This window comes from Geospiza fortis, unplaced genomic scaffold, assembly GCF_000277835.1.
Source record: "Geospiza fortis unplaced genomic scaffold, GeoFor_1.0 scaffold172, whole genome shotgun sequence".
Lineage (NCBI taxonomy): Eukaryota > Metazoa > Chordata > Aves > Passeriformes > Thraupidae > Geospiza > Geospiza fortis.
The window spans coordinates 2,819,443-2,831,839 of NW_005054309.1; the positions used below are offsets into that span (position 1 = coordinate 2,819,443).

The window sequence follows — 12,397 nt, forward strand, 5'->3', positions numbered from 1 at the left end:
TCTCTCAGCCCATTTTCACTTCCCTGATCTTAGTACTGAGGTTACCAGATGACACTGCAACCATCCCCACATACTTTGTGCCTGTTCCTACAGTTAAGTATGGTCCCAAAGCCACCCCACAAGCAGGATGCAGCTGGCAAGAGTATGCATTGAGGTGTCCTGCAGCTCTTCCCACAAAGTTTTTCCTCCTCAAAAGGTGATGGAACACAGATTATGAGAATCCCATGACCTCTCAAGGAAGTACTTTTGCAGACAAGCCTCTTTAAGCCTGTATATTCTTCTCCTTAACCCCTTGTCTCTTCCCTTTAGGAAGAAGACCATCTACAAAACAGTTTGTCTCTCCTTCTTGCTGATCATTACAGTGACGGTGCTGCAGCGTGGAATGGCCCCAAACCAGTTCATGCAGGGCCAGCAGCAGAAAGAACTGCCCCCTTCAGAGCCCTTGAAATCACAGAAGAGAGACAACGCCTTCTCCATCAGCAACAGTTTCTGGAAGACCAAGAAGGAGAAGGCTCCTGTGAAGGAGGAGAGCGTGACAGCAAAGCAAACAAAATCCTGGGATGTCACCACTACCAACTGCTCAGCCAACCAGAACTTCAGCAAGGTGGATTGGTTCAAGGGGCTGGAGCCCAACTTCCAGCAGTTCCTGCTCTATCGGCACTGCCGCTACTTCCCCATGCTGATCAACCATCCAGAGAAGTGCAGCGGGGATGTCTACCTGCTCATTGTGGTCAAGTCCATCATCACACAGCACGACCGCCGCGAGGCCATCCGCAGGACCTGGGGCCAAGAGAAGGACGTGGAGGGCAAGAGGATCAGGACGCTGTTCTTGCTGGGCACCGCCTCCAAGGAGGAGGAGAGAGCCAACCACCAGAAACTGCTAGATTATGAGAACCACATCTATGGGGACATCTTGCAGTGGGATTTCCTGGATAGCTTCTTCAACCTCACCCTCAAAGAGGTCCATTTCCTGAAGTGGGTCGACATCTACTGTGACAATGTCCGCTTCATCTTCAAAGGCGACGATGATGTGTTTGTGAGTCCCAGCAATATCCTGGAGTTCCTGGAGGACAAGAAGGAGGGAGAGGACCTCTTTGTGGGGGATGTCCTCCACAGGGCCAGGCCAATCCGTAAGAAGGAGAACAAGTACTACATCCCCAGCGCCCTCTACAACAAAAACATCTACCCACCCTACGCAGGGGGTGGGGGCTTCATCATGGATGGAGCTCTGGCCAAGAGGCTGCATAAGGCCTCAGAGACACTGGAGCTGTACCCCATCGATGACGTCTTCCTAGGGATGTGCTTGGAGGTCCTTAAAGTGTCACCTGTTGGGCACGAGGGCTTCAAGACTTTTGGTATTGTGAAAAACAAGAACAGCAAGATGAACAAGGAGCCATGTTTTTACCGGAGTATGTTGGTGGTTCATAAACTGCTGCCTCCAGAGCTGCTCCAAATGTGGGACTTGGTCCACAGTAACTTGACATGCTCAAGAAAACTCAATGTCCTTTAGCTCAGTCTCTCTGGAGAGCTGGGACTGCAGGAGCTGGGACAACTGATCCCTGCTCTGGGGTGGGGTGAGCCTCCGCTGGTGGCACACAAATCCTTCAGGGGCACTGCCTTCCGGGGTGAGGAGGGCAGAGATACTGCACTCATGGGCAGGGTTTGTTCCTGTACTGTATTGTGGTTCACGTATCTCCAGCTGGGTTGGGGGTTGCTGAAAAAGAGAAAAAAACCAACAAAACATGACAAGTCTAGCACAAAATGGAGAGAGGGCAAAGAGGTTTGTGCTCTGCTTTAGGTACCTCCTCCACAGCAGCATGATGAGTGGAGGAGTGGAGGGAGGCAGGGAGGGATGTGGCACTGGCATTTTTTGGAGATGTTCAGGGTCTGGCTATCCAGGGAAGCTGCTCCAAGGGAGTTCAGCCAATTACAAGTGCATCAACCCCTCCTGACTCAAAAATCATGGGATTTTGTTATCTCAAATTTCTCCTCTATGTAAGGTCTTGGTAACATTGACCCTGTGTGCATTGGGTTCACCCCCACCAAAGTCCTCTGTGTCCCCATATGCAGCTGGGGAAAGGGGCTCTTCTCCGAGGCTGGCCCTCAACAGCCCTGAGTCCCCGTTAGGGTTTCAGCCTGGCAGTTGTGGAACTGGGGTCCTTGTCCCTGCCAGAGGGACCAGGCAACGGTGGCTCCCAGCACCAGCCTGGGCTGTGCCTGGCTCCCCAGCCCCTCTGCAGCCTTACTGCATGTGTCCTCAGAGGAATGCACCCAGCTGAAATTCCTCAGGGATTTATTCCTCCTGGCAGGAAAGAGACTAGGCCAGCTGCCCTTGCCTGTAGCCAAGGAAGAAGTGGAGAAAAGTGGTGGCCCCCCTTGGAGTGCCCCAGGGATTTGTCACTTCTGGGACCCAGCTTCCTGGGCATGCCAGGGGGTGCTGTGGGAGACCCTCTCCGTGCTGCACAGCTGCCTTCGTGGCTTTGCCTTGCAGGGGAACAACAGCCCCAAAGGTTCTGTGTGTGGCTGCTTCGGGTTCAGCCCTGGTTTGTCGGCAACTGTGATGCTCCAGGGTAGGCTGGAGACATTGGTCCTGCTCTGGCATGAGAAGCAGGGTCCAAGGGGACAAAGTGAAGAAAAGCCGGTGTTTCACACATCTGCTCCTCTCAGGGTTGCTGCAGTATTTATTCTACAGGGTGAGATTGGAGCATGACAGGAAATGGCGTCACAAGACATGGCCTTTTTTCTTCCGGCTGTAAGGGCCACGAGCTCTTGAGGGGAGCCCTGGGATGGTTGCTTTGGTGGAAACCACCCAACACAGAGACACGTGCCCACACCAGGGCCACGGATACTCTCCAGCCACTGACTGCAGGCATGAGCAAAGGCCACAGGAATGTGCAAAGCCACACATGCTCACACACACGTGCTCCCAGGCACAGGCTCTACACGCACAGATGTCCCTGTGTGTAGGGCTGGCATGCCCAGATGTCCCTGCAGGGGCTGGACACACACAGCCACATCCATGGCCCTGACCACGCACAGCGAAACACAGGCACAGATGCCCTTACTCTCTCTCCCTCTCTGGTGCCAGACATTGAAAGGAAAAAAGTTTTACTACCTCAAAGGTCCCCCTGTGCAGTGCCTTTTTTTTCCCCCCTTTCTCTTATTTTCTTAATGCGTTCTGGAAACAGACCTGTTTCATTTACTCCAAGTACATTTCCCAGGTTAGAAAACAAATAGAGCATAAACCAGTCAAAAAGGGCACCCACACGCCAAGCCACACCACTCTTAAAATGGCCCTGTTCAGATAAGATGAAGATTTGAAGAGAAGGAAGAGAAAGAGCCAGTGCTGCCCAGGGCTCAGCTGGTGGTGATACTGTGAAACTGGATGTACAATGCACCGGGTCCCTCAGCAGAGTCCTGAGGGCATTTTTGGTACCCACTGGGCTTAGGCAGCACACAACTCTTTCCTTTTCCCCTCCTCTCCCTCCTTCAAACAGGAGTGAGTTCGGAAACACTTTCCAAATCAATACCTCCATAATTTATGCCAGGTACAGTACTTTAGGCTGTACATTTATCGTGGACACAGGGTCAGCTCTCGCTCTCTGTAGCAATGGGTATGGTGAGCCAGGGCTGTGTGCAGACATCTCTCAGTGTTCTTCATCTGGTGGGACCTGTACAGAGAAACCTTGTAGAGTTTGGTAAATATTCTAGTTTCTAAATAAAGGTTAAAAGAAGAAGAAAAAAATCCTACAAGCCTTCACCTCATGTCATTATTAGTGAGTTTCTGCTGGGAACAAAACCTGGCAATGGGCTACAGTGACAAAACTGACTTCTTGGAATGGGCAACTGGGGACTGAAGCTGTCCTGTTCCAGTTTTTGGCACAACTTCCTTCTGGAGCCGGGCACGGTAACCAGGCTGGTGGGTATTTTTTCTCTTTCATGCACTCCTCCACCTTCATCTCAAACTAAACTTCAGATCCTCCTGGTGCTCTGCAGGGAGGAGCTTCTCATGCCAACCTCTGTGGCAAAAGCCACCTCAGCAGGGCTGGGAACTCACTGGTTTTGTTGAGCACTCTCTCCTTGCGCAAAACGAGATGGGCACTCCTGTCCCTGCTAACCTCCCAACAGCAGGAGGACCTTGCTCACTTCCCCAGTCAAAGCAGCACCATGGGGTAACACAGCCCCTGGTCATGAGGTTCCAGCCTGGCTGGGGTGAAGAGGAGGAAAGCCACAGGTGAACCCGTGGGTGTCACCTTGGCGTCTGGGCACTGAGGGGCTGTTTCCAGGGCTGGCACCCAGCTCAGACACTCCCGGTGCTGGGGAGCAGAGAGGTCAGGGGACAAGAACACACTGTATTGGCAGGCTGGGCTGTCACTAGGGCTGGCTTCCCCAGGGCACCAAAAATTTCATACACATGGACAAAACACAAGCGCTGAGTGGATACTCCTGCCCGTTCCCTCTCCAGTGTGACCCCACGCTGTCACATGCCACTGTATGCCACATGTCCGGCGGGGGGAGTAGGGCCCCTGTGCGGTGTGGAGGGGGCTCCGGCCGCGGCTCCCCGGCAGTGCCCTCAGAGCCGCCCCCTCACGCAGGGCGGGAAGGACGCGGGACGCGGGCGGGTGCTGGATGACACAAACCGTACATCTGTCCAGCTGAAGCGACCCGAGACGCCACTGGTTTAGTTTTGGCCGCATGGAATGGCCTTTGGCAGGGCTCGATGTTGGGAAGCCAAGGAGAAATGGCCACAGCAGCGCGAGCGGCTGCAGAGGCTGGGCAGGGCAGGGAAGGTGGCAGCAGTGGCTGTGTGCCAGGAGGGTGGGACAGTCTGACCACGGCTGCAGCCAGAGGCCACTGGCACAGGCCAAATGCCAAATGCCAGGGCACGATCTTTGAGCCAGGCAGGGGTAGAGAACACTAAGAGACCATATGCCCAGCCAAGCTCAGCTACACAGCCCTGCTTTCTGTGCCTGTTTTCTGCACCCACCAGTCTGGGAAAACCATGGACTCAACAGCTACCATTGCAGGGCAGCACACTGTGCCTGGCTAGAAAAACCAGCCAGTGACCACTGCCACAGGACTGGCCAGGACTGAGGCCCTTCATCCCCAGGCTGCTGCCTGACCTTGGGTGAGGAAGGACAGCAGGCCTGAGTTTGGTCACAACCAAACAGCCACTCAAGCCCAAACTCCTGCTCACACTTAGGGGCAAGAGGAGACAATTCCAAATGAAGTACAGTAGAAAACTTGTAGGAGAGAGCAACTGAACTGCAGGGCCTTAGTACAAGATCTGATTTACTTTGTTTAAAAAGAAAGTAGAAAAGCAAATGGCTAGCAAGCACCATCACAGCATCTTCAGTTAAAAAAAAAAAAGGTTGTGGTTACAGAGCTTACCTTGGCCACCATAATCCTTTCCCCTACTTCCTGCTAACAGCATGCATACACTGCTGGAGCAGAGCAGGACAGAAGCTGCTGCTGTGACACCAATGACCTTAACCCAAAAGAGGGAAGGCTACAGACAGCCCGTTTCTCACAGCCTGGCTTCATCTAGGGGCACAGAAGTAACACGAACCAGTTTAGGTCCTTTAATCTGTCCAAGACAGGGTGCTAAAGCACAAATGATAAAACATTCTGCATTTTTACAGCAAAAATGCTACAGAAGTTTATAGGAAAAAAAAAATTTTGTACATGGGTAAAACATTATAAATTCAAGACAACTCACAGACAAGGGGTAAATTCCCACATCTATCACTCTTTGTTTTAAAAAGTTCGTTTGAACAGGCAAGCAGTCAAAATGGCTTGCTCTCTCTTCCTTGAAATGAAAATTTTATCTTCCAAGCGGCTCACAGTACTGCTTCGCTTCTTGGAATGTCCTCCGAAGGCTCCGCCAAGATCAAAGGAGAATAAAAACCCCCGGAGTCCTTTCAGATAGTCTCAGAGAGCAGGAAAAGGGAAAGGAAAGGGGAAGTTTATTCAAACTTGATCTTCTTCCCTTGCGGCTTGTGATCTCCACCTCCTCCTCTGCCTCCTCGGAAGCCACCTCCTCCTCTACCTAGAAATAAAATTTTGCAAAAAGCAGAGTTACCACTATAGTATTTATATTAAATGCACACAAATATATTGCAGTGGTGTAATTGTACTACTGCCCTTCCAAACCCATCCTGGCACAGGACAGAAAATAAATTCACATCCAATATTCTCTGGTAGCTCTACACCATAACCCCTAGATGGCTTTGGGTTCATTTCGGAGCACACCCCCTCCAAACAGCAGCATTTGCTTCCTCTTACCTCCAAATCCACCTCTGCCACCTCCTCTGCCACCAAATCCACCTCTTCCTCCTCGGCCACCTCCTCTGCCACCACGACCACCAAATCCACCGCCACGCTGAAAGTCACCCTTTGGCTTGGCAAAATCAAGGGTCACTTTGTTTCCATCTATCTCTCCATCTTCCATGGCTTCCTTGGCTGCTTTGGCATCTTCTGCAGAGCTGAAGTCCACAAAACCAAACCTAGGAAACAGGTTACAAAAGCAACAGTCAGTCACATTTCACGAGCTGCAGCACCACCTGCAGGTTCCTGACAGAAATCCTTTCGGAATCAAACACCAGCACTTCTGCATCCCACAGGATGTGTCACTTGTAGGACAGCAGTGGCTAATCACAATCGATGGAGCCCCACTGTGAGTTTGCCAGTACTGTACAGTTAATTTCCTTCTCGTGCGAATCCATCAACTGCCACGGAGATTTGCTGGCAGGAAGGAGCTCATTGAGAAGAGGTGAGGAGTGAGCACATGTTGCCCTCCACCAATGGACCCAAAGCTGTGTGTTCCCTGCTCCCACCCCATTTACCAGTTTCACAGAACCATCCACATGAGCATGAGAAACACCCTGCATTGCAGAGATCAGCTGAAGTGAGGTGCTATGTAGCACCTGAAGCCAGCCCAGGTGATGTTCAACCCACCCTTTAGATGATCCAGTGTCTCTGTCTGTGACTATTCTTGCACTTATTGAGCCTTCAAACGATTCTCTTAACGTCTCCTCTGTGGTGTCCTCAGAAAGGCCTCTGACAAACAATGTTTTGCTTTGCTCTGTGAAAAGGGAGCACATTCAGAATTCATTCAGCTTGAGCAAGGCAGCCTTCAGCTTCGTAACATCACATCCAGCTTGCGTTACTGGCTCCCAGAACAGCTCTCAGGGATAAAGGGATTGTTTTCAAGGAACAGCCCAAGAACCTGGAGTCCATGGAAGCTTTTTCAGGACTGCAGATAGAGCCTGACATCAAAGGATTTCCATCAGCCAACCTGATACTGCCAAATTAAGTTTGCCCCCCTCCTTTTTTTAAAATACATGCTTCCACCTTGTCAACAATGATAACAACTAACTGTACAGACACCGCTGGATCAGCACTTGACTATCTAGAGGAATTTGACAACAGTTTCATCAGCATTTCAGATAATCAGTCATCATATCCAGCATACTTGCTTACGTCTGGCATGTTTGTTGTTTTTTTTAAGCAGCCCCAGATTTGCCTGGATGGTGCTCTCCTGCCACAGCTGGAGATCAAACATGAAACACTTACGACTGAATCCTCCTCCTCGTGCGTTCGTGTTCCCTTTCTGTGCACTGAATTCCAGTCTGATTGTTCTGCCTTCAATCTCTGTGTTGTTATAGGAATTCAATGCCTCTCTGGCATCTTCAGTTGTGGCAAAATCTACAAATGCATACCTGTGTGGAGAAGAAGATTCCAGTCAGCCTGGGGGAGGCAAGTCACTTGCAATGCCAGCCTGGGGGTCAAGTGGAAGGCACAACCTACCCTTTAGGCCTGCCCTGGTTGTTCTGTGGCACCTTGATGGAAGAAGCTTTCTTAAACACTTCTTGGAGAGTCTCTTCTGTAGCAGCATACGAGAGGTTGTTGACAATTAGGGTCTTCGACTCTCCTATGGGGAAAAGTCAATGCTGTTACGTGCAGGTTTGGAGAAGGAGAGCTCTTGTTCTCTACTTACCAGATTCTGCCAAGGGGTTAAGAATACCTGTTGCCCTTTCCTCACCTCAGGGTGAGGCACAAAGCAAAATCCAACCCTGTTTTATTCACTGAGACCAATTGCCCCCCTTGTCTGAAACATGCAATAGAGACAAAGTGCATAGGATGCAGAACACAAGTCAGGCAAAAGATCTGGCTGGTATCTTAATCTTCTTGCAGTATTTTAAGTTGGCATACCCCCAGGAACTTCTGAAGCAAGTGGAAATGAACCCTGAATGCCATCTGTATGCATGTTATCAGTATGGAAAGTACCTTTCTGATGTTCTTGCTGGCTCTTCTCACCAGTGAAGTCAATGACCACGGCACGACCCTCAATTTCTGTGCCCTGCTTCTCCTCCAGAGCTTTGTTTGCCTCAGCTTCTGTTTTAAATTCAATGTAGGCCATCCTACAACACAGAGAAGAATGTAAGCAAACGCCTCCTTCCAGGAACAACAAAGTTTGCGAATGAGGGGGGGAAGATGTAAAAGAAAAATGCTGCAAAAAGTAGGACAACAATGCAGCAGGTTCCTTAGGGTAGCCAAAGGACATGTAAGCTTATCAGAATATGCCAAGAGCTAAAGGAACAGCAAACACACAACAGTTTTCTCAGCTACACACCCTTTGCTGCTCCCGTCCTTGTTCATCACTATCCGGACCTCCACTGCATTTTCAAACACCTCCTTGATGTCATCCTCGGTTATGCGGTAGGGCAGGTTCTTCAAAAACAGCGTTCTGGCATCTCTCTCTGCAAAGGCAAGTTACTTTCAGGTTAGCAGCTAAAAATCCCTCCTCATCTACACTGCCAGTTCAGTGAGACTCAGCAAGTTGATCCAGAAAGTAAGAGCAAGCATTCACATTCTCAGAAGCTGCAAAAGTAACTGTAACAAAAGTTAATGAAACTACTGTGCTTCTCTTAAGGGCATCAAGTTCAAAAAAACAGGTCCTAAAGTTTCAGAAAGAAACTTATTTCTTCCTCAGCCCTCCCAACATGCACTATTTCTTGGGATCACATTTGCAGATATTCCAGTCTGAACTTGTATACGTGTATGTAAGCATTTTAGAAACTCTTAATTGGGCCATACCTTTCTTGTCTTCTTTCATAGCTTCCTTGCTTTTTGCTTTTTCCAGTTTGATTTCCAAACCCATTAATTTCTTTCCATTCATCTGGAGAGCTTTATCCAGATCCTCAGCAGAGGAGAAGTCCACATAGCCGAACCGCCTGTAAGAACAGCATCCTTGAGGTCTCTGATCCACCTCTGGCAGCAGAGACCACAAACACAAACCTAACACCACAGAGGTCCTGGCTGGTCAGGTTCCAGGCAAAGTCAAACCCTCGCCACTACCAAGCAACCACTCCAGCATCTTGAGGGGAACCAGCACCAGCACACTTGGACCCCTATGAACAATTTAGTGCTAAATAAAAGAAATTAGTAGCAAAATTCTACTGATGAACTCACTTGGAAGCACCAATTCTGACATCTACAACTTCAATATTCTTCTTCCCAAAGAATTCTCTGAGTCCCGTCTTCAGCTCCTCAAACTCCTTGGTGCAGACCAAATTTCCAACAAATACAGAGAAAGCTGATGTGGGCCCTTTAAATGAAAAGACAGTCAAGTGGGGTTTTTTAAAGGCAGCTTTCAAAACTGGGAGCCAGAGTCCAGACAGCTTTAGCACATCAGTTTTTGTTTAAAAGTGACATCACACTTCAGTATTAAGTCCCTTATGATCATCATTTGTGCTGAGAAACCCCACCCCTGACATCCTGGACCTTCAGTTATATTTCCCATGCAACAGAGTCCAACCACAGTCCATTAAACAAGCATCATTTGATGATCCCATGCTACTTACCATCTGTTTTCTTTTTCTTGGGCTCTGGTGCACTTTTATTGGTCATTTCTTTCTTCCTCTTTCCAGGTGCTTCCTTGACAGGTTCTGAGCCAGAAAACAAAACAACACTGAAAAATGCACAACTTTTCCTAAACTGAATCAACACAGGAGCATTAATCTTTACACCAGTCATAAAAAAGACTTCCTGTTACTCAGCAACTGTAACATTTTAAACTTTAACTCACTTTCATCTTCACTTTCCTCCTCGGCATCCTCTTCATCTTCCTCCTCTTCATCGTCATCCTCATCGTCATCCTCCTCCTCATCTTCCTCATCTTCAGATTCTGCTGCCTTGGCTTTCACTGGTGCAGCCTTAGCTGGAGTGGTTTTCTTCACTGGAACAGGGGCTGTGTCCATGGCTTCATCTTCAGACTCTGGAACAAGATGAGCACAGTATTTAGACAGTTCCACATTAAGCACCTTTGGAAACCAAGAAAACAAAATGCTGTTGAGCAAAATGTTTCTCATGCCTCCTGAAATGTTTATGTTCTCAGGAAAAAAGCTTAATACACTTAATTTTTACAAAAGATGTCTCTCTTCCTTGAGTTTTATTGCATTAAAAAACCCCAAAACCTGTTCACCAACAGTAAAAAGTTTTACTGACAATAGGGAAATTAACACCCATTCAGCAATATGGACAACAGCAACCAGCTAAAACCAGCTCAGCAAACACTGCATCACTCCCATTATCCTTTGAGCTACCTCCCTCCCCCAGGTCCCTGTAAGTGTTCAATAATAAAACATTTTATACCATCATCTTCTTCATCATCCTCATCATCCTCTTCATCCTCATCCTCCTCCTCAGATTCCTGCTTTGCTGGCACAGCTGCAGGCTTTTTGGCTGGTACTGCTGCAGGCTTTTTGGCTGCAGGCTTCACAGGCATTGGTGGTTCCTCCTCCTCATCTGCACCAACAGTACCACAAGTCTTTACTACTAGGGTTCAATTAGTCAGGTAAAAAGTACTTAGGGCTTCCCAAAATTTTGTCCAAGAGTTCAGGAAAGAGCAATCAAGAAACAAGATGTTTTGCAGGCTGCGTGTAAGGCAGCTGCAGCTCAAGCCCTCCTCCAAACTTCACCCATTGCCCACATCTCCTTTGTAACCCCTCTTTAATCCATGAAGCCCCCTAAGTATTAAATCATACAAATCTCTTCATTCCAAAGGTACTCATATTTAATGATTTGATTGAACCATCTTTAGTCCATGTGTATTTCAAAGGTAACTTACCAGAATCTTCTTCATCCTCCTCCTCATCATCATCATCTTCGTCATCATCTTCATCATCTTCTTCTTCACTCTCCTCCTTCTTGGCATTCTTTCCATTTTTTGCTCCTTTCGTTAGGACAGCAGCCTTTTTAGGAGTTGGAGTAACAGCCTTTTTGGGCTGTGGAGTAGCCACAACCTTCTTTGCAGGTGTAACTGCCTTTTTTGCAGGAGTAGCAACTTTTTTGGCAGGAGTTGCAGCCTTCTTGGCTGGGGTAACAGCAACTTTTTGTGGTTTCTTCTGGGGGATCATCTGAAAGACAAAATAGTGTAAAACTCATGCTGGCCTGTTTAATCTACCATTACTCCACTATCAGACAAACATACAGCAAGTAAAATCTAAAGAATATCCTTCTGACAGTTTCTGTTAAGTTACCTCAAATGCCCACCCTGATGAATCAATAAAGCTCCAAGTCAGCTTTTTCATGCTTTCAGGAGCCTACTTATGAACATCAAAGCACCTCTAAATTCCCTGGTCCTAAACCAAGACCAGTGGTGTATATCAGCATTCAGCATCTTGGAACTTCTACACTTGCACATTAACCAGATGTGACAAAAGTCATACTGCTCATTACTAGGGTAATTAGGTACCCACTTGATTATCAGCTTTAGGACAGCTTTAGGACCCCACCAGTACTTGCACAAGCCTGGAAGTACAGACTTAGCAGCTGAGCTATTTTTCCTCACGCGGCTTTAGCCTTATAAAATCCAGTTTATTCTTTACCCACAGTTTAGTGAGGAACACCGTTTATTGACACCCTGTTACAGTGTAACCCACAACCCTCACGACACTTCTGTAACACGTGCACCCTTCTGACTCCATCTCTAGATCAATCACCTCTTCTCCGCTGCTCTCGTCTAGGTCAGAGGACTCCTCTTCCTCACTTTCCTCGAACTTTTTCGGAGGAGGAGCCATTTTTTTCTGTTTGATTTGATTCTTCGGGGTCTGAAAGAGAGCGGGAGCAGGACGTTTAGCTCCCGTGCTCACCCGGGCTGCCTGCGAGCGCTCCCTCCGGCGGGCAATTGTCCCCACCACGTGGCCGCCCTCCTGCCCCGGCGGCGCTCAGGGGGCGGCCCGGGGGCTGCGGGGTCGCTCCCGCCGGTGTGCGGGGCCTTCCCGGGAGCGCGGGGCCTTCCCGGGAGCAGGGCGCGCTCCCACGTGCTCGCTGGCCCCGCGCCCCACGTGGCCGCACTGTGACGTAGCCCCGCCCCCCCCCTCCCCCCCCGCTC

General features: G+C 49.0%; 2 protein-coding genes and 3 non-coding genes across 5 annotated transcripts; 1 reads left to right on the plus strand and 4 right to left on the minus strand.

The window, feature by feature from the left end:
- Window positions 1-314: 314 nt before the first annotated feature.
- Window positions 315-3,750, plus strand: B3GNT7 (UDP-GlcNAc:betaGal beta-1,3-N-acetylglucosaminyltransferase 7). The gene has a single exon (XM_005418972.3). The coding sequence runs from the start codon at window positions 383-385 to the stop codon at window positions 1,508-1,510; it is 1,128 nt and encodes a 375-aa protein (XP_005419029.1). The 5' UTR covers window positions 315-382; the 3' UTR covers window positions 1,511-3,750.
- Window positions 3,751-5,274: 1,524 nt separating this feature from the next.
- Window positions 5,275-12,209, minus strand: NCL (nucleolin). The gene is made up of 14 exons (XM_014312331.2): window positions 12,006-12,209; window positions 11,132-11,420; window positions 10,657-10,809; window positions 10,091-10,279; window positions 9,867-9,950; window positions 9,475-9,610; window positions 9,100-9,236; window positions 8,636-8,762; window positions 8,290-8,423; window positions 7,810-7,933; window positions 7,576-7,721; window positions 6,958-7,084; window positions 6,286-6,506; window positions 5,275-6,049 (listed from the first exon to the last, which is right to left on the minus strand). The coding sequence occupies exons 1-14, from the start codon at window positions 12,081-12,083 to the stop codon at window positions 5,967-5,969; spliced, it is 2,028 nt and encodes a 675-aa protein (XP_014167806.1). The 5' UTR covers window positions 12,084-12,209; the 3' UTR covers window positions 5,275-5,966.
- Window positions 6,632-6,772, minus strand: LOC115947693. Its single transcript, XR_004081547.1, has one exon. It is a non-coding gene; the product is annotated as a small nucleolar RNA SNORA75 (small nucleolar RNA).
- On the minus strand, window positions 7,392-7,468 carry LOC115947700. Its single transcript, XR_004081554.1, has one exon. It is a non-coding gene; the product is annotated as a small nucleolar RNA SNORD20 (small nucleolar RNA).
- Window positions 9,689-9,758, minus strand: LOC115947699. Its single transcript, XR_004081553.1, has one exon. It is a non-coding gene; the product is annotated as a small nucleolar RNA SNORD82 (small nucleolar RNA).
- Window positions 12,210-12,397: the final 188 nt, after the last annotated feature.

What these genes read in the sequence shown, in the direction of transcription:
- NCL (XM_014312331.2), bottom strand. Translation starts at nt 12,083, where the DNA reads ATGGCTCCTCCTCCGAAAAAGTTCGAGGAAAGTGAGGAAGAGGAGTCC. An exon ending in ACGAGAGCAGCGGAGAAGAG is followed by an intron (nt 11,421 to 12,005) that starts GTGATTGATCTA and finishes TTTGTCTTTCAG; the next exon opens with ATGATCCCCCAGAAGAAACC. An exon ending in CCAGCAAGAACATCAGAAAG is followed by an intron (nt 7,934 to 8,289) that starts GTACTTTCCATA and finishes TTTTCCCCATAG; the next exon opens with GAGAGTCGAAGACCCTAATT.
- B3GNT7 (XM_005418972.3), top strand. Translation starts at nt 383, where the DNA reads ATGGCCCCAAACCAGTTCATGCAGGGCCAGCAGCAGAAAGAACTGCCC.